Source organism: Catharus ustulatus, chromosome 18 (assembly GCF_009819885.2).
Source record: "Catharus ustulatus isolate bCatUst1 chromosome 18, bCatUst1.pri.v2, whole genome shotgun sequence".
In the NCBI taxonomy this organism is placed as follows: domain Eukaryota; kingdom Metazoa; phylum Chordata; class Aves; order Passeriformes; family Turdidae; genus Catharus; species Catharus ustulatus.
In genome coordinates this window covers 12,172,126-12,197,624 of record NC_046238.1, presented here as the reverse complement: position 1 = coordinate 12,197,624, position 25,499 = coordinate 12,172,126, and the positions used below count along the sequence as shown (strand labels likewise).

The window sequence follows — 25,499 nt, the reverse complement described above, 5'->3', positions numbered from 1 at the left end:
AAATGGCAGAAAGCAGCCAGGGGAATGAGGCAGAAATATGGACATGGCTTTTCCCAGGGGAAAAAGATTTTCCCGTGTAAGGGGGACCCTTCCAGTACTTGAAGGGGGCTTGCTCAAAAAGAGTAGAGTGATTTTTTCCATGGGCAGGGAATGGCTTCCCACTGCCATAGAGCAGGGTTAAGGGAGGAATTGTTCCCTGGGAAGGGGGAGGGGCACACATTGATCCACTTCAGATATTTCTGCCTATTGACGGGGTCCCCTCTGTGCACCCCCTTTAGGTACTGATACACATTGATAAGTCTTCTTTTGGCACCTCCTTTTCAGTATTTTTACACATTGATATGTTCCCTCTGTGCACCCCTTTAGGTGTTGATACACATCTGCAAAGGTCCCCTTTGGGCTCCCCACTTCAGATATTGATACACTGATGAGATTCCATTTTGGCACCTCTTTTTCAACATTGACACACATTGATAGGTCCCCTTTGAGCTCCTCCTTTTTGATATTTATACCTATCAATGAAGTTCCCTTTAGATATTGATACACATTGATAGGTCCCCACTGGGCACCCCAAATTAGATGTTGATACCCACTGATCCTTTTGGCATCCCCTTTTCAATACTGATACATTTTGGTAAGTCCCCTCTGGGCACTGCCTCTTAGGTATTGATGTACATTGGGTATTGATTAGATAAGGTCCCCTTTGGGCACCCCTTTTTCACTATTGATGAGGTCCCCTTCTGGCAACCCATTTCTGATATTGATTCACATTTGATAAGTCCCTTTGGGCTCCCCCTTTTTGATATTGATACGCATTGGTAGATCTCCCCTGTGCATCTCCTTTTGATATTGATACCATTGATGAGTCCCTTTTTGGCACCCCTTTTCCACTCCTGATCCACATTGATAGATCCCTCCTGTGCACCCCCTTTCGATATTGATACACATCAATGAGGTCCCCTTTTGGCACTCCATTTCCAATATCAATACCCATTGATGCCCCTTTTGGCCCCCATTTCCAATATTGATACACATTGGTAGATCCCTCCTGTGCACCACATTTTCACTATTGATCCACACTGATGAACTCCCTTTTTGGCCCCCCATTTCCATACTGATCACTCTGATGAGGTCCCTTTTTGGCCCCATTTTCCTATATTGATCCACATTGATGAGGTCTCTTTTTGCCCCTCAGTTCCAATATTGATACCCATTGACGAGGTGCCTTTCTGTCCCCCATTTCCAATATTGATACACATCAATGAGGCCCCTTTTTGGCCCCCTTTTCCAACACTGATACACATTAATAGATCCCTCCTGTGCACCCCATTTTCACTATTGATCCACACTGATGAGGTCCCTTTTTGCTCCCCGTTTCCAATAGCAATACCCATCGATGGGGCCCCTTTTTGGGCCACATTTCCTATATTGATACCCATCGATGACGCCCCCTTTTTTCCCCCCATTTCCAATATCGATACCCAATCGCTGAGGCCCCTTTTTTCCCCATTTCCGATATTGATACCCATTGATAAGGTGCCTTTTTGTCCCCTTTTCCAATACTGATACACATTAATAGATCCCTCCTGTGCACCCCATTTTCACTATTGATCCACACTGATGAGGCCCCTTTTTGCCCCCCATTTCCGATATCGATTCCCATCGCTGAGACCCCTTTTTTCTCCATTTCCGATATCGATTCCCATCGCTGAGCCCCGTTTTAGGCCCGTTTTGGGCCCGTTTGGGCCCGTTTTGGGCCCGTTCCCGCTGCTGCCAGCCCCGCCGTGCCCCGTCCCCACCCGGCGCCGCCGTCACTTGTCAGACGCTCCCTTGGCCGCTGTGCGCCGGGCGCGCGGGCCGCACTTGGCGGACGCTCCCCGGGCCGCCCCTCCCCGGAAGCGCCGGCGGCCCCGGAGCGCAGGTAAACAGCCAAGATGGCGGCGGAGGCCGCGGGCCCGGCGGGGCCCGGCAGCGGCGGCGGGACGGGCCTGACGGACCTGCCGGGCGAGCTGCTGGAGCTCATCCTCTGCTGCGACGTGCTGGGCGCCGCCGACATCGGCCGCGTGTCCTGCACCTGCCGCCGGCTGCGTGAGGCGTGCCAGCCCCGCGGCAAGGTGTGGCGGGAGCGCTTCCGCCTCAGGTGGGCACCGCTGCACGGCCCGGCCCGGCCGGGCGCGGAGGGGAGGGAATGGCACCCCCGGCCTTCAGCGGCACCGTGAGGGCCGGGCCGGGCCGGCCGGGGAGGGTGGCGTGTGCCGGGGGCGGTGAAAGTGCAGCCGTGCCCCACGGGGAGCTCCTCCCGGGCTGGGGGAGCTCCGGGCGGGATCGTGAGGGCACAGAGCGCTTTGGGTGTGCAGGGAGATTTAAACCCCTCGCTTCCCCCCCGTGCCGTGGGCAAGGAGATTTAAACCCTGCGCTTCACCCCCGTGCCGTGGGCAGAGAGATTTAAACCCCTCTCTTCATCCCCGTGCCGTGGGCAGGGAGATTTAAACCCCTCTCTTCACCGCCGTGCCGTGGGCAGGGAGGCCAGCACTGTCCCAGGTTGCTCCAGGTTTATCCAGCCTGGCCTGGAACGCTTCCAGGGATGGGGCAGCAGCCGCTTGTCCGGGCAGAACTGCAGTGCTCCAAGGATTTCCCCAAGGCTGCCTGCCCTCCCAAATCCCGTGAGGAGGGTCCAGGCTGAGCCTGCTGCTCGCAGGGGTTCTCCCTGGGCCAGAGATGAGTTTTGTGGCCCTTTCCACACCGGGCCACGTGGATCCATCCCCTGCAGGTCCAGCCCGGGCTCTGGCAGTGGAACCACACACTGGGGATGTGGATTGGCCTCCCTGACCCCTCCAGGAGCTTCCAAAACAGCAGCCAGGACCCATCTCAAGAGTGATGCTGGGCAGCAGAGAGGTTTTATCTGTGAGATTTGTGGAGAGGTGTTCTCACACATACCCAAATCCTTGGGATGATGTTTTGCTGCTGTTTTGTTTCCCCCAGAGGCAGCCTCAGGGTAGCACCTGCTCATCTCTTACCTGCTGTTGTGTGTGTTGGCACAGGAGAAGCAGCAGAATTGCCTCCTCTGACTGCCAGCTGGCTCCTGAAATCCAGCACAGCCCAAGTGAAGGGATTATTCCCTTTTCATGGGGAATAAAAGCTGTGAGCAGTTCCAGCTTCCCCACTGCACCACACCATGGCTCTGGGATTGACTTTCACCAGTGCTGTGGCTGCAGTTCCTGCAAGTTTTACTGGTTAGGATCCAGTAGCTGGAATGGGGTGTGGTGGATGCTTGGCACATGTTGCTGCTGCTCTCCTCTCTCCCTGATAATGGCATTTTTGGCAGAAGGTTTCACCCTGACCTCGCCATCCTGGCTGGATTCCATCGTGACCAATGGCACTTTGTAAAATTCCCACTGTTCTTCCAACCCAAGGAATTCTCCTTTCTCATCCCAAAATGAAGGGCTGTTGGTTATTGGGAGGTGGCTGCATTCCAGCAGTAGCTGAAGGGCCAGGGATTCATCAGGAGGGAGGTTCTTATGTAATGTGAGGTTATTTGACTTTGTTTTGTGGAGGCAAGTGCAGGAGTGTTTTATTATTAACCAGCAGTGAAATATCTTCCAGGTGTGGTTTGGACACTGGCAATAATTGTTATACAGGAGGAGTGATTTCAGTTTTTGTCAAATTAAATGCATACATACATATATATATAACCTGAAAAGAACCTAAGATGACCCACCATGGAGCTGAAGGAAAATGTTTTGTATTACCCAGTAATAATGAACAGCATTTCAAAATGTGGAATAAATCCCCCAGCACATGAAAAGAAACCCCTTTCTCTCAGCTTTCTTTCCAGATATTTCCATCTGTGCTGGTTCTTGTTCATGTTTCTCACACAAGCAATCTTGTGTGTTCACAGCAGCAGGAACTGCAGTTCTGGCATGTATTTTATGGCACAAAGCTGTGTTGTGGCACCACACACCCACTGTATTCAGAAAGGTGCTGCTAACAGCCCCCAAAGCATGCCCTGAAGTTGGATTTTCAGCAGAACCTTGAAATTCTGAGTAAGCTGAGAAATATTTGGACTTTGAGTCTCAGTAAAGGAGGGGTTTTTTTACAAAAAAGCTGGGAGGTTGTTTTTTTTTTTTCCTTCAAACAATTATTTCAAAACCCAAACTGCAGAAACTTTAGGTGTCACAATTTGACTTCAGGACTGTGTTTTCCTCCTGTAGATGTTGCCACCAGCAAGGGCAGTGGAGGGAGCTGTGTTTTGTGCAGCCTTTTAATGAGCTCCCTGAGGTGGTAGGAAGGACACAGGACAAAGAATTCCCCTTCTATTCAGTGCCAGGTTGGCTTCCACGTGACACCTCTTTGTGGTAAACTCTTTTAATTATAAAACTGAAGCATTTAGGATGTTTAGGTATTGAAATCGTGGAGTGAGAGCCTCTGAAGGTTTCAGGAGAGCTTGCTTTTAAATAATCATTAATGCACAGCTGCAATCAGGGAGTTGTGCTTTGATGTGTGAGGGAATTTAATACAGTTTAAAGCTGGGCAGTGTCTGGGCACTGTGTGAGCTCCTCAGGTCGTTCAGGAGGGGTGTGAATTGTTACTGGTGCTGTTAATTTGTGTGTGTCTGTGCAGGTGGCCATCCCTGCTGAAGTACTACAGCCACAGTGACAGTGTCAGCTGGCTGGAAGAGTACAAGGCGCGGCACAATGCGGGGCTGGAGGCACAGAGGATTGTGGCTTCCTTCTCCAAAAGGTTCTTCTCAGAACATGTAAGTCCTCCTCTCTTTGTGTGTGTGTGCAGCAGCCTGGCCACTTGTCTAGTAGAATAATTACAGTAATTTCATGGCTGTAAGGTGTACTGGATTATAAGGTGCACTTCGGGGTTTCCATCAAAATTTTAGTCAAAAGGGTGCGCCTTATAGTCATGGAATTACTGTAATAAAATCATTAATTGACTCATTAAGGTCCTCCAAGATAAGTCCAACCACTGAACTGTGTCCCTGAGCATCACATCTTCACATTTTCTGAACTCCTGAAGGACAGTGATGGCAGCACTTCCCCAGTGTTTTGTTCCAATGACAGCCCAACCTAAACCTCCCCTGGAGCAGCTTGAGGCTGTTTCCTCAACACTGCCTGAGCATTCACATCACCAGGGTGTATTCTTCTTTAAAAATTTTAAACCATTCAAAAGTTGTTTATTAGGTGGAGTTTTGCCATCTTAAAAATGTGTTTATTTAGTTCTTCTTATTATTTATATTAGGAAAAAGTTCTTCTCAGGAATTCCTGTATTAGGAATTAGTTCTTTTTCCCCCAGAGGGTGCTGGCACTGCCCAGGCTCCCCAGGGAATGGGCACAGCCCTGAGGCTGCCAGAGCTCCAGAAGTGTTTGGACAGCACTGCTGGGATGTGGTGGGATTTTGGGGTGCAGGCCAGGAGTGGGACTGGATGATCCTTGTGGTAGTTTAGGATATTCCATGATTCCACAATAACTCAAAGATTCGCCTTCCTCGATTGTGGTCACTACTTTTGATTGGTTTCCCTTGCCCCCCTCTCCACATCACCTCAGCTGTGCAGTCAGAGATTTTGTATTTCCTGACTTTGGGTGAAAATGCTGAAACAAAGCCAAAAGGAGAGAGAGTTCCAAATCCAGAGGTGAGGGGGGGTGCAGCACACTCTGGGGTTGCATTCAGCCCTGGAAGCTCTTTGCTTTTTGCTGGGAGTTCAGCTCTGGCTCTGGGAATCCTGAAGGCCACAGAGTTTGTTGACACAAAGCACAGCTGCTGAAGACCTTGTGCAAGGACGAGTTCTGAGAACTGTCACAGGCTCTCTGAGTTCAGGAGCAAAGCACAACAGGGCCACTCATTTGCAAAGTGTGTTTTTGAAGTTCCCCAGCCTGCCATGACCCTGAGATGAGTCTGTGTTCAGCAGGGAAAAGGTGAAAATGTGGTGTCTCACACTGACGTGCACATGGAGCAGGAGTTACTTGGCTGTTTGCTTAGTGGGTGGCTGTGGATTTTGGCAAGCTGTACAGCTGGGTCAGCCTGGAATTCTGTGAATAAAGCATCAAAACTGCCTGTAAGTTTGGCTGAATTCAAAATTCCACACAAGAGCCACTAAACAGCCCCCCTCTCATGGCTCCTGTGCAAAAGGAAGGCAGCAGTGCCAGGTGGGTGTTTGGTGTCTCCTGTGTCTGTTTTTCCTGCTCTGTTCTGCAGCAGCCACACATTTGTCCATGGAGAATTGTCAGAGCATTAACTGGGAGAAGCAGCTCCTGGATTCCTCTTGTTTTAATCATGTATGCAAAGACTGGAGAGACCATTAAGCAGTACCCAGAGGCCTCATGATGAGAACCATCTCCTGTGGGGCCAGAAACTGCAGCTTGATTCCCTGCTCAGAACTGAGAGGAAAAAGCTTTCAACCCATACATGAGCCCATATCCCATAATGAAAAGCTTGAAAGCCAATTTTTTTACAGTTCAGCCAAAGTTTAAAAAGTAATTCTGGAAGAAAATAGCTGCTCTGAATTTAGATGCAGAGCTGGTTGTTGCAAAAAAAAAAAAAAAAATAAAGTCTCCTGCCTCTTCATTCCTTCACCCAGGATGAATCTCCTGCACTGTGTGGAGAGGTTCAGTCAACCACAAGCAGTTGATTCCACCTTAAAATCACTTTCAGCTTGTGCCCACCCTGCATAAATGTGATTCTGCTGGTCCTACACTCAGCCCTAAATGCTGTAGAATTTGGCTGAAATTGCTACAGGATATTCCTGGGGTTCTCAGTGGAATAATAAGTCCAGGACTGGGAGTATTTGGGGAGCAAAATGGGACCAATTTGGTTGTGAGACTCTTTCTGAAGTTATGGAGAATCTGTTGTGCTGTGCATAACTCCTTGTGTGCCTTGGCAGGTCCCCTGTGATGGATTCAGTGACATTGAGACTCTGGGCTGCCCCAGCCATTTCTTTGAGGATGAGCTGATGTGTATCCTCAACATGGAAGGAAGGTAAGAGGGCTGAGGAGTGGCAGGGATTTCAAAGAGAAAAATAGCCTGTTTAGTGCCTGACTTCAGCTTCTGCCCTTGGTCACTGGTTAAACAAACACCCCCAGGCTTGCTGGGGCCTGATCTCAGAACAAATTGAGCATTTCCAGAGGAAATCATGGAAACCTTGTCCCACAGGAAGATGGTCCTCTGGCTTTGTGTTGCTTTTTGTGTTTATTTCCTTGCATCTCTTGGGACATACCCCAAGCACCCACATCTCTGCCTAAGCTGTTCCCATCCTCTTGTTCCTTTTTGATTTAAGCCTGGATCAGTTTGCTGAACTGATTTACAGGATTAGGCCAGACCAGCAGAGGAAAGCAGGAATTCTTTAGGATAGCCACCATGAACTCCTGTACTGTGAAATTCCAGCTTTTTCTTTCCTTTTCTCAGCTAGAGTAGGTTAGTCCAGTTTTTGTCCCCAAAGAAGCCTGAGTTGAATTCAGCCACTGCAAAATTTGCAGTTCTGTAAATTATTCAGGCAGGTGATAAATAAAACTCCTGGTTTTTATCTGCCTGGGTAATCTCATCACCTTGATTAACACTGGGCAAGATGAGTGAGTTTATTGGAAGGTTTTATTTGCTTTATTTGAAGGTTTTTTCTGCTGGTGCCACCTACCCAGGCTGGGTTTGGTGTGATACAAAGCTGTGATAAATGTCCTTAATGGGGCCTAACAGCCCTGATTAGAGGGACTGTTAGTAGAGCTTGGAAAAACCCAAGTGGAATAGCAATCATCTCATTTTTGCCTTTTCCCATCCATTTTATTGCCTTCTCTCTTTGAGCTGGGCCTGGGCATCTCTCATTTGACAACTGGTTCAAAAGCTTTAGAGGTTTTGCACTGGCCAAATGCTTCCCCATAAAGCAGAATTGATGCTAATTACACCCTGATTAAGCTGCAGTCATTGCAATTCAGGAGCATTAGGCTAAATCATTTCCCTGGAAGACATCCCAATAAAGCAATTGTCCCTGTTGAGGGTCCCAGTTTATTGGAAAAAGATAAAATATTATGAGATTTGATTGCCCTGCTGTCCAGGAGGATGGAGATGCGTTTAGAAAGTGATGGGGCTCTACTGTAAAAAGTTTTGGGATTGTGTTATCTACAGACCAACTGTTGGTCTCCTCCTGCCTTTTCAGAGCTACAGAGTTGGTTTTCCTCTGGGGAATTCTGTTTTTCTTCTGAATGCTGCTGCACTCACATTCATGTCCCTCATCAATCTGTTTTTAAAGCTGAGAGGATGCTTTAGGAGGGGCTCTGGAGAGATGCAGTCAGACAGAGGGGAATGTTTTATGAATAAAGTATAGGATTTTAATCAGATGTTCCTGAGCTGCTTTAATTAGATCTGTGTTGTTTCCCATGATAATGCATCTTCTCAGAATTATGTACCAGTGATGGGATGAAAATTGGAGATCATCAGAGTAATTTTCTGATAAATTCCTCTCAACTTTCCCCTTTTGGTTTGACTTTCAGTGACAGTGCCTGTTAAAAAAACAGTAATTGAAAGTGTAAACTTGTATTCTCTGGAAAGCTTAAACCAACTGTTCACCCTTCAAATACCTGTTTAGGGAAATGCTGCTTCTTGTGTTTACCTGTGCAGGAAAGGTCTCACCTGGAAGTACTATGCAAAGAAAATTCTCTATTTCCTACGGCAGCAGAATATATTAAAGAACCTGAAGGAGTATCTGCAGCGCCCCACGGAGCGACAGTCCTTTCTGGAGGGTGAGTCCTTGGCAGGGAGCCCAGCCACAACTCCTAATGACAGCTCTGACAGCTCTCCCAGCTCTCCAGCATGGTTGGACTTGCCAGGAGCTGCCTTGCTTAGATTCCAGCAAGCCCTTGGCAGGCTGGGTTTTGGATCTGCCTGAAATCCTTCCCGTCGCAGTGAAATGTCAGGGTGACATCAGGTGCTGGCAATGCTGTGTGCTTGGGGAATCCCCCCTGCACAGCTGCACTGAAGGCACAAGTGGTACAGCACTGCAGTCTTGAGCAGGGTGCTGAGAAAATGAGCTGTAGCTCGACATCCTGATTGCTGACATTGCTGCTGTGGCCCCTGGGATGCATTCAGCTGGGCTGATTCCCTTCAGCTCCCTGCTTTCCCCTTTCCCAGGATAAGGGCAGGGAGCAAGCAGAGGGAATTGTTGCAGCCTGAGCTTTGAGAGTATCTCAAGAACTGAGTGCTGGACTTGAGTAGGAAACAAATCCAAGTTCAGTCACGTGGTGGGAGGGCACTTACACCTGCTAAGAAAGAAAAAGCTTTTTCTTCTGCTGCTTCTGCTCTTCATGTCCTCAGTCTGGTGAATTGTTCTCCTTCTGTCTTCTGAATGGCTCTGAAGCTGCCAGGGGCTGTAGAAGAGTCCCTTCCCCTTGGTACACTCTCTAAAATGTCCCTGAAAGAGGACAAAAGAGGCTGTAGCACCAAAGCTGGCTCTTTTTCATGTAATAGACTTTGAAGAAGGGGCTGTTAGGCAAGAGGGGAAAGCAAAAATTGGCCTTTTGTAGAAAAAAAACACATTAGTTATGAGACTTAGTCATATGGGTCACAAATACGTGTGATTTGTCTGCCATGAAGGTGCCTTTGGAGCACCAGCAGGAAGTTTTTTGGGAATTTTCACCACAGGGAACACTTTGGGAGGACAGAAAGGAAACATGGGACCCTGCTGAATTCCTTGATTTCCAGACCTGTTGTGGACATGCTGCCAAAGCCACGTAGGAGGCTAGAAGAGGTATGGACCATGCAACATCCTTACAGCTGATTCCAGAGGCTGAACAGGAGGAGGCTTTGGAAAGAGCAGTGGTGCCAAGGAGAAGGTTCTGTGAAAAGGAAGTGTTTTCCTGCAGAGGCTTGGGCAGGAGGAACATGAAAGTTTGTTCTGTTCTATGTTGTGTTAGGAAGATGGAGAGCAGGTGGGGAAGAGAAAGATGAATGTATCAGACAAGGAAATGCTGAACAAGGGTGATGTGGAGGATGTGACAGGGAAGTCAGAACTGAGGCAGTTTGAGTGAAGCTGGCATTGTTTCAGGCTCTGAGTAAAAATCTCTGTACATTGGGGAGGTGCCAGGGCTGCAGTGTGAGCACAGAGCTGGTCAAGCCTGATCCAGCAGCATTCCTGCTCTAGGTACAGATACCTTTCAGCAGGGTGGAGAGGGCAATACTGAGTTCAGCTGCTAATTCCTCATGTCAGCTCAATCTCTGCATTTTGTGTGACAAATCCAGGAGATGCTGCAGGTTTCAAACACAGAGCTCTGCTGTTCTGCTGCAACCGCTCGCTGCATGCCTGGAATGTAGAGCAGGCAAAACCAAGCAAAGAAAAAACTGAAGTCCTGTTTCTTATGTAGTTTGTTTTTTGCAGGTGCTGTTTTGATTGATCAATATTGTAACCCCCTGTCAGACATCTGCCTGAAGAGTGTCCAGGCTCAGGTGGACGATATCACAGACAAAGTGCGCAAAGTGCTGCGGACCAAGAACCCCAGGCACCCCAGCTTGGCTTCCAAGGCAGGTACTGTACAGAAATGTGATTTCCTGCAGAACCTTCCTGCAGCTACTGTACAGAACTGTGCTGTCCTGCAGGTACTGTACAGGAATGTGCTGTCCTGCAGGTACTGTACAGAAATGTGATTTCCTGCAGAGCCTTCCTGCAGCTACTGTACAGAAATGTGCTGTCCTGCAGCTACTGTACAGAAATGTGCTGTCCTGCAGAGCCTTCCTGCACCTCTGCACATTTCAAACAGCTGTTGAGTTATGGCAGCTTAAAGAGCTGTTGGTTTTATCCCCTGGCAAACAAAAATCTGACATTTAGTTAAGCCATCATTCAAGAAACAGCTGTTCAATAGCCCAGGATTCAGTCCACCTGATGCTAAAATATTTGGAGGGGAATTCTATTTTTTCCCATTTGTCCCTGAAATCTTACTAGTCCTGAGCTGTGGGACTTAGAAACACCCACTTTCCTGCCAATCCCTGAAAATCATCAGTAGAAAGGTGCATGTTTATCATCTCCAAAGGTCAAGCAGCATCTTGCACCTTGGTTTTATAAACACTGAGTAATTTCTGGCTTTAAGGAGAGACTGAGCTTGCCCATGTGAAGATTTCATTGCATAAAGGTTGAGTGCTCTTGTTTTCTCAGTCTTTATTTCACTGCATGTATTTCCAGGAGAGGTTCTCATTCCAGAAGTGGAACTTCAGAGGCAGGTGCTTGATGCCATGAACTGTGTCCTGTATGAGCAGCTGAAGTACAAAGGAAATGAGCTGGATTACTACAACTCCCTGAATTCCTACATTCACCAGGTGTGTGTGTGTGTGTGTTAGACAAAATCTGGGAGGGTGCAAGGCTTGAGACACTTCATTTGTCTGAATGTAACCAGACAAATAGTTCTCAGTGAAGAACAACTCTTAAATAAATATGTCATCCTTCAGTGCATGTTCTGTCAGGTTGCATTTTCAGTTGTGAAATCATCCCTTGGAATTCATGTTTTTCTTAAATCCCTCCTGTGTTTTTGTCACATTTTTCTTCCCCAGGTTTTGATCCGCAGGACAGGCATTCCCATCAGTTTGTCTGTGCTTTATTTAACCATTGCCAGGCAGCTGGGAGTCAAACTGGAGCCTGTCAACTTTCCCAGCCACTTCCTCCTGCGATGGTGTCAAGGGAAAGAAGGGTGAGTGGCCTGCTGAACTCTGAAATTGTGCCCACAGTGACAAAAACCAGAGAACATTCACAGCTCGTCGTATGTGAGAGTGTTTAATTATGTTCCATCTGCCCATACAGAGGGGAAGATTAGATCTTTGGGAAAGTTTTCCTAGAACTCAGCTGCTGCTGAATGGTGACAGATTTCCTGAAATAATAATACCCATGAGGTGATGTGATGGAAAGGAGAGAAGGTACCAGGCAGTCTCTGTTTAGGAGGGAGCTGAGGAGTGAAGGACACAGGTTGGAAGTGCTGAGGGAAGAACAGAAACAGCAAATCCTGCTTTGCCACGAGACCCTGATGACAGTTTGGTCTCTCTGTTGCCTTTTCAGAAGCACAGATATTTTTGACTACACCTACATCGATGCCTTTGGGAAGGGGAAGCAGCTGACAGTGAAGGAGTGTGAGTACCTGATCGGGCACCACGTGACAGAGGAGTTCTATGGGGTGGTGACCTCCAAGGAGGTGCTGCAGCGCATGGTGGGGAACCTGCTGAACCTTGGCAAGAGGTGAGTGCAGAGTCCAAACCCTGGGGAAGGACCCAGGGTACATTATCTGCATCTGAAATCCTGAAAATTCCCTGTGTCACAAGGCATTGAGTGGGGGCTTTCAGTCACCTGCATCTGGGTAGAAACAAAATTATTTAGTGAAATTAGTTCCTTGTTGCATATAGGTAAAACCTTATAAAAGAAAGGCCTTATAAAATCAGGCCTTATTACTGTAACTAAACTAATAGCTAGTTTAGTAAGTTCCTGTAAGAACCTCCTCAATTTCATGACAATAGAATCTCATAACAGTAAAAGCCCACTTGTTCTTATTTTTAAAAAATTACAGAAACAAAAGTAATTTTGCATGACAGTCTATTCTTGTGAGAAAAATGGTTCACACCTGCAAAAATAAAAAGTCTATCTCATGAGACTCCATTAAAAAGGAAGTAAACTATCTAAAAATAAAGAGGTTTAATAGACATGTACACTTTGTGTTACTGACCAGTAAGCAAAGTTTCAGTAAATTACTAAACAAATGAATTCAAACATAGTGCCTTCTAATACCATATAAAACTGACATGTGTACAGTAAAGATCAGCTATTCTGCATGAAGAAACAAGTATCTAATTTCTGTCTCTTAACTCAAAGTCTGTAGCAGCAGTTCCTCTCAAAAAAATAGACAAGATATTCTATTTTCTCTGTGAAAAGCTGATAGGGAGTGTCCTTAAGAGCAGTGTCCTGCAGTAGGCACAGCCCCTATTTTCAAATGAGCATTTTCAGAGATCCTGTTGGTGTGTAGAACATGAAGTTTTGTAATCAAATCCTCCTGATAATCCCTTACCCAAGCAGCCATAGACAGGCTCAGGAGTGGCAGGATTGTTTTAGTGTCAGGGGAACAAAAGGAATGGCTTGGAGAGTGAATTCCCTGTGTGGGATTATGTGCCCAGCTGAAGAGCAGTGGGGTGGGAGAGCAGAGTTCAGTGATCAGTTGTGGAGAGCTTTTCCTTGCAGCAGTGATGTGGTGAGTGGCAATCCATGCTGGAGCCACTGCTGTGAGCTTGCTGTACCTGCAGCAGCACCCTGGGGACACCCCTGTGCCTGGGAGCTCTGGGGACAGGGCTGCAGAGCCTCACAGCTGATTTCCTTTCTGCTGGCAGAGAGAGCACTGACCAGTCCTACCAGCTCCTGAGAGACTCCCTGGACCTGTACCTGGCCATGTACCCAGACAATGTGCAGCACCTCATGCTCCAGGCCAGGCTGTACTTCCACCTGGGAATCTGGCCAGAAAAGGTACCTGGGCACTCAGGGGAATGTTTTGGGGAAGGCTCAGCACTATTAACACTGGGTTATTGATCTTTGGGCTATGTCAGCCTGCATTACAGTCTACCACGAGTTGTTTCTGTAATAAATGCAGTTGGAGGAGTTCTCACATTGCAGGGAATCAATTTGGGATGATTCTTGCCTGCTTGTCCTGGGGGAGACTTAGGAGCAGCCTTGAGTCATAATTTATGATTTACAGCTTGTCTTGCAACCAAGACTGGACTGTGAGTTATAAGAGCATCCTGTTTGCTCTGTGCCTGAGCTGTGGTAAAACTCCTGCTGGGCTCCTGGAAAAGGAGCAATTACCTTCTCAGAAAACTTCAGGAAGTTATCTTTGATAAATAAAACCAAAGCTGTGCTCCCAGCCTTGGCCACACAATCTGTAGCTCTTGTGAAAAAGCAGCTTGATGTTCCTGTCCTTGGAATTCCTTTTCCTTCAGGGTGACAACTCCAGGCCTGTTATCTTGGGAGTGTGGGAAAGAAGGTGCTGAGATTTACAGGTTGTCTGGATCATCCAGGGCTTTCACTAAATCAGGAGAAGGCACAGAGAGGAGCCTGTAGCTCAGAAAATTCTGTTTATTTTAGTGTGTCACTGCAGCACAGAGGTTTTTCCTACTCAGAATTCCCCATGCTGGTTCAGTGGAGCCTGTGCCAGTTCCACCTGTGAGGTTTGGGAAGGGGACAGGAATATTGGCTGCACAGCTGAGCAGAAAGCAAAGCTCTTCCCCCAAAGCAACTGGAGCAGGACTGCTGGAGAAGCTGCCTCCTTCCCTTTGAAGAACAAACTATGCTAAGCTTGGCCTTCAAATTTTAGGGGCAGAAAAACCAGCACCAAAAAATTGTGTGTGGGCAGGACTCACTGAGCTGAAATGGCAACTGGACAAAAATAGGGAGCACTGCAAGCTCTTCCTGCCCCTTCCTGGCACTCAGTGATGTGTTTGGATTGCACCAGGCTTGGATTTGCAGCCCCTCAGAGCACATAACCCAACCCCAGGGCTGAGTTTTACTGAGTTCTCTGCACCAGATGCAATGGAAATGAGCAAATTTGGATTTTTCAGGACTGCATCCAGTCGTTCCAGGCTGTCAGGCAGGGTTGCAGCTAACCAGAGAAAATGCTGGGTCTGACAGGACACAATGTACCAGCTTTGACAGGGGCTGCCAGATTTATGGATGGGTAGCAAATCTAAAAAATCCTGCAGAGCTACACATAATGTTGCCCTAAATATTCATAAATAACAATAAATAAAATTCCCAAGAATCTCTGGCAGCTGTGGTTACTTCCTTCCTTTAGGATTTTTCAGGATTTTCACATCCTTCTTAATTCTTAATAGAATTAAAGTGGCCAAGAAGCCTGAGCTGTGTCTCTCATGAATTACTCACCTGTCCTTTATTTAAATTGATTTTCCTTGGGTTTTGGCTGCTGTTCATGCTGAACAGCCTGAGATTGCCATTCCTCTTCTGCTGCTGCTGCTCTGAACTTAATGACCAAACCTATGATGAGGGGGACAATCCTTTTGCCAGATGCCAAAGTGTGGCAGATTTTGGGACTCGAGGTATTTGATGCTGAGACAGATACATGTCTTTTCCCAGCATGTTTACACAACAGGTTGGGGTTTTTTCCCTTGCTTTTACAAAAAAAAAATTAAAATTTGCTTTGTCTGCCTCTGACAAACACAGCAGCAGATGCTCTGATGCTGTGCCAGAGGGTGTTGGGAGGCTGCAATTCTGGATCTGCAGACCTTGCTGCTTTGTGTTCTTCAGTCATCCTGAGACAAGCAGCTTTTCTGTCTTGTTCCCTTTTCCATGGAAAGGCATTGTGGAGGTTATTTCCATTTCCTCCTGTGCTGCCCTATTTTTGCTCCTCACAGACATGCTGAGAAGCTCTTTTAAGTTAAAATATTAGTTCTCAAGAGCAGCAGAAGTCATCTGGAACTACTTCCCAGCAGCATTTTGGGACACTGGGAACTGCAGTCTCATGACCAGAACTTTGAGAGATGGTCTGTGGGCACAGGATGTGAGGAACTTGTGGGGCTGAGGTTTAAGGAGCTGCTGTGCTCTCCAGTGCCTTTCTTTGGAAGCTGGGAGCTTCACCAAGAGAAAAGGAATAAGAAAAGGCTGTGTGCAGGCTGAACATGGAGCTCTAGCAGAGAGCAGTGTGGAAATGTTGTGGCAGATCTCAGGGCGCTTACAGCTGACTCCAGCAGTATATCTGTGTGTGTTTATAAGTTGTACTGCTGCAGGGACGTGTCCTGAACCTGTTTTTGCTGTGGTTTGGAAGGTCCTGGACATCCTGCAGCACATCCAGGCCCTGGATCCCTCCCAGCACGGGGCTGTGGGGTACCTGGTGCAGCACACCCTGGAGCACATCGAGCGGCGCAAGGAGGAGCTGGGCCCCGAGGTCAAGCACCGCTCCGATGAGAAGCACAAGGAGGTTTGCTTCTCCATTGGGCTCATCATGAAACACAAGAGGTGAGCTTGGAGCTTTCTCCACAGCCAGCTGTGTAGCAGCAGGGCAGAAGGGTTTGAGCTGACAGCAGTGAGAGGGGGTTTAGTGCCAAGGAGCAGTGGGAAATGCCAGGCACGTGCGTCTGTCCCGTGCAGGAACAGGGGGGTGGCTCTGAGTGCTTGGAGAGAGCAAATGTTTGCACTGCAGAGAGCCTGACTTGTCTGAGTCATCCTCTATCACACAGGTAACATCCCCACACACACAGCTCTCCAGGAAACAGCAACAAGCACTTGATGAGGGACTGTGCAACAGAGTCAACTTGAGAATCAATTCTGATATTCCCAGCACAGTTTATGGATGTTTCCCTGTGCTCTCATTCCCTGGTCCTGCCTGCACTCCAGCCCTGTGTTGCTTTGGCCACTCCTCTGCCTCACCAAGACATCCAGAGCATATTTGAGAGGCATCAGCAGTTACACCACCTCACAATTAATCCCATCAATGTTCTGTAAATAGCGGTGCCTTTGTTCTCAGTGTTGGGGTTGCCACATCTGTGTGATGAGCACAGGAGGAGTTGCACAGCCCAGCAGGGTGGTTGATCCCTCCTTATTTCTTCCTTCTCTTCTGGCTGCTGATTTCTAGGCTCTTTCCTATTCTCTTTTCTTGTCTTCAGCAGTTTATTCCTGTCTGTTTATCCAATCATTCACAGTCATTTCCCTCCACCTCAAAATACAAACACGAAGTCTTTCTGAATTGTTTTTTATTTTTTTCCTCTTGTTCCTCTTCTCCTTGTGCCAGCTCTCTGAGGCTTCCTATCCTGTTTGTGCTCTGTTAATCTTGAGGGAAAAGAGCTGGCTCTGGAGTTTCCACAGCCTTTGTGTGCAATTTCTCTAATCAGGTATGGCTACAACTGTGTGATTTATGGCTGGGATCCTGCCTGCATGATGGGCCATGAGTGGATCCGGAACATGAACGTGCACAGCCTCCCCCACGGCCCCCACCAGCCCTTCTACAACGTCCTGGTGGAGGATGGCTCCTGCAGATACGCTGCCCAAGGTGAGCAGGGGCTCCTGGGGGCACTCTCTGCCCACATCAGGACAAAGGGATGCTTAATTGATTAATTAAGAGGGGTTAACAAGGGTTATAAAGGGGGAGGTAGAAAGGAAATGATCCTGACCCGTGGCTTGCTTTGTTTGCTCTCCATGAAATCAGCACTGCTGGGATCTCCTCTTGCCCCAGAAGTGTTTTGGTGTGAGTGGCTTCTTTGAAAGAGATAATTCAGCTTCTGCTGAAGGTCTGTGAGGAGCTCCTGACAGCTGTACTCAGCACCTGAAAAAGGGATTTAGTGAGGGGTTGCTGGTCAGGACATGGTTCTGCCCATTGTCACATGCCAGGATCCCAGGCAACCTGGCTGGTAGTGCCACCTTTAACTAGAATAAAAATTCACAAGTGCAGGGAGGTGTAGAAATCTCTATGTCACGTGCTTTGTGCAACAAACCATAAGAGGAAACTCTTGTCTGGTGGTCACAGTCTGTGGTTGGGATACAGGAAGAGCTGTTGAACTGAGGTTCTGATGAAAATTTCCAAAGAAAAGCACATCTGTGACTCTGTACATTGTAAAAATGTTGATTTGCCTCATGTCTGTGTTCCCCCTGTGACAGGGAGGTCCCATCCAGGCAGGGCAGCTGCACAGCCAGAGTATGTTTCCTAAGGGAAGATGTGGAAGCTGCTGGAGGGAAAACACTGACCAAAATGCCATTTCTGGTCCCCTGAGTGTGACAAGAGGTGTGACAAAAGGTAGTTTTACAGGCAGGGACACTCATCCCTCTGTAGATTTAAAGTGCAGGTGTTTCCCACTGTACTCAGAGTGAGTTTTTTGTATTCAGAAGCCCAAAAAGATGAAGTGGCAAAGCCTGATGGCTCAGATCAGGCAGGACTTGGCCTCAGAGAGTCTTAAAACCAGAAATTCTCATGTGCCATGGGTTGATATTAAAATATGCATCTTGGTAATTACCTAATCAGGTAATTGTCCCCAGTGCTGCTGGGGCTGAGTCATCACTTATCTTGTGTCTAATGATGTTTAAACAAACAGAGCCCTGTCTGGTCCCACAGTTCGTGCAGGGTAGGCTGACACTCTTATCTCTGTGTAGGAGACACTGTTATCACTGTATCTCTGTGGCCTGCAAGAGTTCTGATATTGCTGAGGAGAAGTGAAGGGTTTGTTCTTGCTGCTACTGATATGCCCTCTAAAACATCCTCAGATCAGTTGGGAAGGATTATTTCATATCCTCCTGACCTGACTCTGGGGAGGGAGGGAGAGTTTTTTACTGAAAGAATCCTAAACAAATCCTCATGTGGAGTTTAATTTAACCAACTCAGAAATAACCCCAAGCTTATTATAGATAAATGTACCTCAGTTTGAGGCCTGCCTGTAAATCTGTGGGTTGAGTGCAGCTGATTCCAGAACTGCTGTGTTGTTTGGGGAGTTTGGTGCCTGTCCACTCTTGTCTGTGTCTTGTTTGCTTTGTGACAGCACAGGAGAGAGATCTGTGACTCAAAATTGCTTGTCAGCACCTTTGGGAGGCTCCCACCTTGTGCTGAACTCGCCTGTGTCAGCCTGTTCCTCCTGCCAGCTCTCCATCCCTGAGCTCCCCATCCCTGCAGCTCCATCCCTGCAGCTCTCCATCCCTGCAGCTCCATCCCTGAGCTCTCCATCCCTGCAGCTCCCCATCCCTGCAGCTCCATCCCTGCAGCTCCCCATCCCTGCAGCTCCCCATCCCTGCAGCTCCCCATCCCTGCAGCTCCCCATCCCTGCAGCTCCCCATCCCTGCAGCTCCCCATCCCTGCAGCTCCCCATCCCTGCAGCTCCCCATCCCTGCAGCTCCATCCCTGAGCTCTCCATCCCTGCAACTTTCCATCCCTGCAGCTCCCCATCCCTGCAACTCCATCCCTGCAGCTCCCCATCCCTGCAGCTCCATCCCTGCAGCTCCATCCCTGAGCTCCCCATCCCTGCAGCTCCCCATCCCTGCAGCTCTCCATCCCTGCAGCTCTCCATCCCTGCAGCTCCCCATCCCTGCAGCTCCATCCCTGAGCTCTCCATCCCTGCAGCTCTCCATCCCTGCAGCTCTCCATCCCTGCAGCTCTCCATCCCTGCAGCTCCATCCCTGCAGCTCCATCCCTGCAGCTCCATCCCTGCATCTCCCCATCCCTGCAGCTCCATCCCTGCATCTCCCCATCCCTGCAGCTCCATCCCTGCATCTCCCCATCCCTGCAGCTCCATCCCTGCAGCTCCATCCCTGCAGCTCTCCATCCCTGCAGCTCTCCATCCCTGCAGCTCTCCATCCCTGCAGCTCCATCCCTGCAGCTCTCCATCCCTGCAGCTCCATCCCTGCAGCTCTCCATCCCTGCAGCTCTCCATCCCTGCAGCTCTCCATCCCTGCAGCTCTCCATCCCTGCAGCTCTCCATCCCTGCAGCTCTCCATCCCTGCAGCTCTCCATCCCTGCAGCTCTCCATCCCTGCAGCTCTCCATCCCTGCCAGCTCCCCATCCCTGCAGCTCCATCCCTGCAGCTCTCCATCCCTGCAGTCCCTGAGCACAGCTCCCAGCTCAGCCATGCTGCTGCAGAGCACTCAGCAGTGCAAATTGTTTTCCGCAGTGGTGCAGTGTGTGCAGAGGTCCTTTGCAAGCCTCTAGGACTGCAGCAGGCTGCTGAGGCATGGAAAGCTCTGCTGCTGCTGGCTGCACACTGTGACATGCAGCAGCTTCAAAGAGCTTGCCTGGATTTTAATAGGAGCTCTGTGCTCTAAGGAATGAGCTGGATTTCAGAGACAGATTGTTCCTGAATGACATTCTCTGCACCTCAGCTCATTCCTGCCCTGCCCAAAGTCAGCCTTTGATCCTGATGCAGCGCTTTTTTTTTTTCCTAGCTAATACTACCTGTTTTATCTGGCACTGTGCTAGAAAAAAAATGACATCATTTGGGGAGTGCTGCATCCCTGGGCTCCACCAGGAGGGATTTACTCCCAGTCCCTGCTCTGTGCCCACACTGCAGAGCAGAGCAGCCCTTGGCCAGAGTCACCTTTGGGGTTCAGTGTTCAGGGGTCACCTTTGGGGTTCAGTGTTGCTTAACTCTTGTGCCTGTTCAGGTTATCTGCAGGAAAGGAACTGCTGTGGGAAAGAAACAACGTGTCCTTCTTAGGGACTTTCACTGGGCTTGAGGAAGTTTGGCTTTAGGGAAGTTTATTTTGCTGGAGACAAATGCTGGGAAACATGCTGGGAATGTGTGGTGGAAACACAGGCTGAGGCAGGAAGCTCTTGTCTCCTCTGCCAGGACAGCCCTGTGCAGGTGGGCTCACCTTGGAGCATTTGAGGGGGATCTCTCCTAAAACTGATCCCCCGAGGGCTGGGAGGGACTGGAGGAGCAGAGCTCAGTGCAGCAGCTTCTCCCTGCGCTTACAACCGAGTCCTGTGACCAGCAGAGTCCAGCCTAATGCCAGGCAGTCCCAGGCATAAATCCCAGTTGCCATGTCCCTGCTCAGGGGGGTCCTCAGGAGGTGAGGCTCTGGGAGCAATCACACTGATTTACTCTGATTTTCCTGGGTTAGGGTATTTTTGTCCTTTAAAGCACCAGATTTGGTGTTTCTAGAAACACAGACAAGGCCTGAGAGAGGCTCAGGGTTGCCTGCCTCGCAGCAGGCTGTTGCTGTGGTGGTAACTGCTGCTCTCCTTCCCTCACAGAGAACCTGGAGTACAACTCTGAGCCTCGGGAGATCCCTCACCCCGACATCGGCCGCTATTTCTCCGAGTTCACCGGCCTTCACTACCTGGCAAATACCGAGCTGGAAATTCGGTACCCAGAGGATTTGGAGCTCACCCGAGCCACAGTGCAGAAGATTTACAGCTCAGGCAAGGAGTGAGTGCCAAAGGCAGCCTGGGGACAGAAGCAGCTGGAGTGTAGCTTTACCCTCTTTGCAAAACTTGCGTGGGAAGCAAGTTTGGTGACAATCCTTTGGCTTAATGCATTGAAAACTGCATTGAACTTGGAAACTGGTGCTACAGCATCTTCCCGTTGTCTGCCTGCCCATCCTGGCCCAGAGGCACAGGGACACTTTGGTACTTGAGACCCAGCAAGGAGGATCTTGCAGGGATAGCTGTGCCAGGAGTGCTGTCCTCGGGAAGGATCTGCACATTCTACTCCTTCTGTGGTGGCCTTAGAAGGTCAACAGAGTGAGATCCTGGTGTGGAATATGGAGGAACCCCCTCTTCCAGAGAAGGAAGATGCTTGTCTGGCAGTATTTTCGTTTGGCCGTGTCTGTCTGGTTTGGTTTGAGTGTCTGTCCCATGCAGGCAATAGTTTTTAAAGTCTCTCACGTTTCACTGTCTTCTCCAGTCTGAATTTTTGGGTCAGGTATTGCTTCACCTCTGTAGTCTGATTGTTCCTAGAGCTACTGTTCCAATCCTGAATATCCTTCTGGGCCTGGCAATATCCTTATGGGCCTGGGAAGGAGCTCCAGCCACACAACCAGCAGCAGTGAGGCTCAAGGAGTGGTGAGCAGTGCTGCCCCGGGGCCAGGTGGCCACCTCACCCATGGCAGAGACTCCAAAAGCAGAGGAGGAGCTCCTGGCCCTTTTCCAGCTCGTGTCCTGACCTTGTTTTTGGGTCTGTCCATCGTGTGTGTCCAAGGTGGGATCCATGGCACAGCCATGAGTGTTCCCAGGAGGATTTGGAACCTCGTGGGGATGTTTGGTGGGACCTTGAGGGCAGCACCTGAGTGACTTCAAAGGACACAGAGCTGCCATTTGCTGCCATCTCCAATTTTATTTTCCAATAGGTATTTATGCAATACAGTGGAATGATGACTGGAACCTGGCCATCCCTGGAGTCAGCCAAACCATTATGGAAGCAAGATGTTAATTCCTGCAGCTTGAGGCCTTCTTCTTTCTTGCCAAAAGAAAACGGATTCTAGGGGAGCTCAGACTTGGCTGCCTGCAAGGGAAGAGCTTTAGCAGCTCGAGGCACATGACTTTTAACCTTGACTTAAAGGCCCAGACAGAACCACTGCAGAAGAGGTTCCCCTCTGGGCTCAGGGGCTGTGGGGTGCAGAGTGACACAGTGTTTGTGCATATCTTTGTGGTTTCTGAAGCAATGTGTGTAGAGTAGCTGCAGCTTGTGTCTCCTGTCACTGTCCACTTGCAGCACAGTAATTCTTCTCTCTGAGCTGACAATTAGGGCCCTGTAGAGGTAGGTGGATGCTCTTAGTCTCTTATGCACTACAGGTATCTCCATGTGGAATCACAGCCCTCCTCTCCAGCAATGCCTGCCCTGCATGTCACCTCCTGCAACCCTGAGCACTGGTTTGCTGTGGAAATAAATGCTGAGAGCCCAGCACTTTGGTGGTGGTGGTCTGCAGGGATCTGGGGCTCCAGGAAGAGCAGCTTCTGGGGAGAGTGTGAGGAGGGCTCTGCTCCAAGCAGAACTCTGCCTTTAAAGAGTCAGAATCCCAGAATGGTTTGGGCTGGAAGGGACCTTAGAGCTCCTCTTGTTCCATGGGCAGGGACACCTCACTACCCCAGGTCTGTGCCAACACAGCTTGGAGGGAAGGAGGAGTTTCCATTGTGAGGCAGGGTGGGGAATCCTCGGGCAAAAATCCATCTCTCATTCTTTAGGATTGGGGTAGAGCAGCCCTCCAACCTGTTTTGAAAGCAGATCCCAAAAGATTCTTGGCAGGGATGCAAGGTTGGAATGGGGATGGTGAGTGCCAGGATAGCTGAGAAGGGGCAGAGCAGGGCTTGGGCTCCCCATTGCCATTCCCAGCTGTCAGCAGGATTCCTGGGATTTTGTGCTCCCTTCTGTTGACACCTGGGCCTCTCTCCAGTGTATCCAGGGAATTACAGAGCTCACAGGAGCCCTCAGCACAAAGCTGCCTGGGGTACAGCTGTGCCATGAGAGAGCCACAGGAGCCAACAGCAAGCACCCAGAGCTTCCCTGAGAGCTGGCCAGTGCTTAGCAGCACACCTGGAGAGCTGCTGGGTGCTTCAGGGGTGCCAGGGCAACCAGCAGGGCCCTTGTCCCTCTTTTGGGGCCACTCTGCTCATACCCTGAGAAGAGCCTGGCCAGGCTCTTGCTCACCACAGACTGGTGTGGCTGGGACAGGCTTGGGTACTTAGGGCAGCCCAGCAGCCCTGGAACTAAATCCTCATCCCTCTAGCAGGAGTTTTTGGAGGAGCTGTGACCTCAGATAGCTCTGGGTGCTGCCCACATCCATGCCCAGGCTGTGGGTGTTGGGGTCACCCAGAGCACCAACACAGCCAAATTTGGAAAAGATTGGGATGTTTCAATGTTTTATCCACACAACCTCAGCCCTGGGACCAAGTCAGACTTTGGGATTTGAGACATACCCAAAGGGAATGGTGACTACACCCATTTGGTAAGGATGTCCCCACTGCCTCCAGTGCTGCTTGCCCTGGGTGGAGTCTTTGGTCCTGGTGAGAAGAAACTCCCCTGCTGCTGTGGGAGGCCTCAGCCCAGCATCCAGGGTGGCCAGGGAAAGCTGGAAACCCCCCAGGGTATATCCAGGGAAAGCTGGAAACCCCCCAGGGTATATCCAGGGAAAGCTGGAACCCCCCCCAGGATACCTCTGAGTCCATACTGGAGTAGCCTCTTGGAATGCACCTGGGTTCCCACATCCACAGCCCAGCACTGTGGGAACCCCTCAGTGGCACAGTGGGGTGACATTTGGGGTTTACCTGTGCCCTCCTCCCCTCCTGGCAGTGCAGGCACAGTCACCTTTTCCCCAGGAAGGCAGCAGTGGATCCCAAAAGCTCCTGTGTCTGTGGGTAATGTCTGGGTCCATGGTGTCTGTGCTGGTGGTCCCTGGGGATTTGTCCTGTCCTGTCTGTGTGGAGCTCTCCCTGGAAGGGTTGTGGGGCCTTCTGGAGAAGGTGGAATTGCCTCCCTTCTCTCCCACCAGGTGCAAAGCCTGTGCAGTGCCAAAGTCCTTGGGAGCAGGGGGTGAATTCCCTGCAGTTCTCCCTTCCCTTTCCATGTCCTGGGGACAGAGCAGCCCCGGTGCTCTCGTGTTAAAATCCAGAGGGTGAAGGAAAAAATGCAGAGTGGGGGAAGGGGCAGGAGTGAGGAGTTCTCACTGTCTGGATCGTAAGGAGAAGCTGGGGCTGGTTCCAAGCTTTGCCCACTGGGTGTTGGCACTCAGGGCTGTTCCAGGCAGTGCCATTCCCAGGCTTCCTGGGGCAGGGGGTGAGTGCTGTGGGCAGCAGCATCCCTGGGAGGTTTGTCCACCCTTGGAGGCTGAGGTCTCCCTGTGCTGCTGCTCCAGGCCAGGCTGAGGAGCTGCTGGTGCCCTCCAGCAGCAGAGGGGCAGGGATGCACAGCTCCAGCTCCTGGATCTTTTCGGGAAGCACTTCCAGCCCCTTTGGATCCATCCTGCCATGCAGGACACACAGAGCACCGACACAGCCTTGGGCAGGGAGTGAAGCCTGACAAACCACGGGAGTTTATCTCCAGTCTTGGCAGGAAAACCAAACCCCAGGAGCCCTCCCTGGGGCCAGGGAGAGCTGTGTCCTCTGGGGCAGGAGCATGAGAGGAGGAAAGGGCTGCTCTGGGCTGGAGAAGGGTCCCTGGGATCTCCTGGTTCCTCCCAGGCCACCTCCACCTGCACACGAGCTGGCTCCAGGTACTGTCCTGACCCATTCTGGGCATCTCCAGGGCTATCCCAGCTCCGTGGGCCCTGCCTGCCTCCCTGCTGGCTCTTCCCCCAGAGGATGGGGGACGCGGGGCCTGTCAGCAGGGACAGAGTGCTGCATGTATTTCCCTCCTCCTCCTCCTGCCTGGAAGTGCCTGGGCTGGGCAAAATTCCACATTGGATGGAAAACTGCTGGCCCAGGAGTGGAGGGTGAGGAGCCCTGAGCCCCAGGGCCCCTGACACTGACAGCTGAGGTTGCAAGATGGGGACATCTCTCCTTTCTCCGTTTTTATTTATAAACAGGTATTTTCCTGGACAGCTGGAGGCTGGGAATCATTTCATTCCTTTCCTGTTTGTATTTGGCTTTAAAAAAATAAACAACACTGACTTGCTACCTACTGCCGCGGTGTGCTGTGCTGTTTGAGCTGCTCCCAAACCTCTGCCTTCACTCCTGGAAAGGCTTTGCTCTTCCCTGTGCCCGTGGGAGGGTGACGTGTCCCTGCCAGTGCCAGTCTGGCAGGGAGGGAGATGGTGACAATACCCCGGGCTCTGCCAAAGCTGCCTCCTCCGTTTTGGGGGTCCTGGGTCACCTCTGTGCCTCTCCTTGGTCTCTCCCCACGGAGGGGGGGACAGCCCGGGCAGTGCCAGGGCTGGGACAGCCCGGGCAGTGCCAGGGCTGGGGCAGCCTCGGGGGTCCGGTGGGAGCTGCTGCAGGGTATCCAGGGCGAGACCCCGGTCCCGTTCCCGCACTGGGACACACGGGGGGTGCTCCAGAGCCGCGAGCGGGGAGCACAACCGGGGGCTGCCGGTGCCACCGGCCGCTCTCGGGCCGTCCCCGCTCCCGGAGGTGCCACCG

The 25,499-nt window shown here is 50.2% G+C and overlaps 1 protein-coding gene across 1 annotated transcript; it reads left to right on the top strand.

The window, feature by feature from the left end:
- Window positions 1–1,934: 1,934 nt before the first annotated feature.
- FBXO21 (F-box protein 21) lies at window positions 1,935–24,887 on the top strand. Its single transcript, XM_033075752.2, has 12 exons — window positions 1,935–2,140; window positions 4,621–4,756; window positions 6,887–6,981; window positions 8,611–8,732; window positions 10,364–10,510; window positions 11,162–11,295; window positions 11,527–11,663; window positions 12,026–12,202; window positions 13,339–13,471; window positions 15,780–15,970; window positions 16,843–17,000; window positions 20,682–24,887. The coding sequence occupies exons 1-12, from the start codon at window positions 1,935–1,937 to the stop codon at window positions 20,858–20,860; spliced, it is 1,815 nt and encodes a 604-aa protein (XP_032931643.1). The 3' UTR covers window positions 20,861–24,887.
- The last annotated feature ends 612 nt before the right edge of the window (window positions 24,888–25,499 follow it).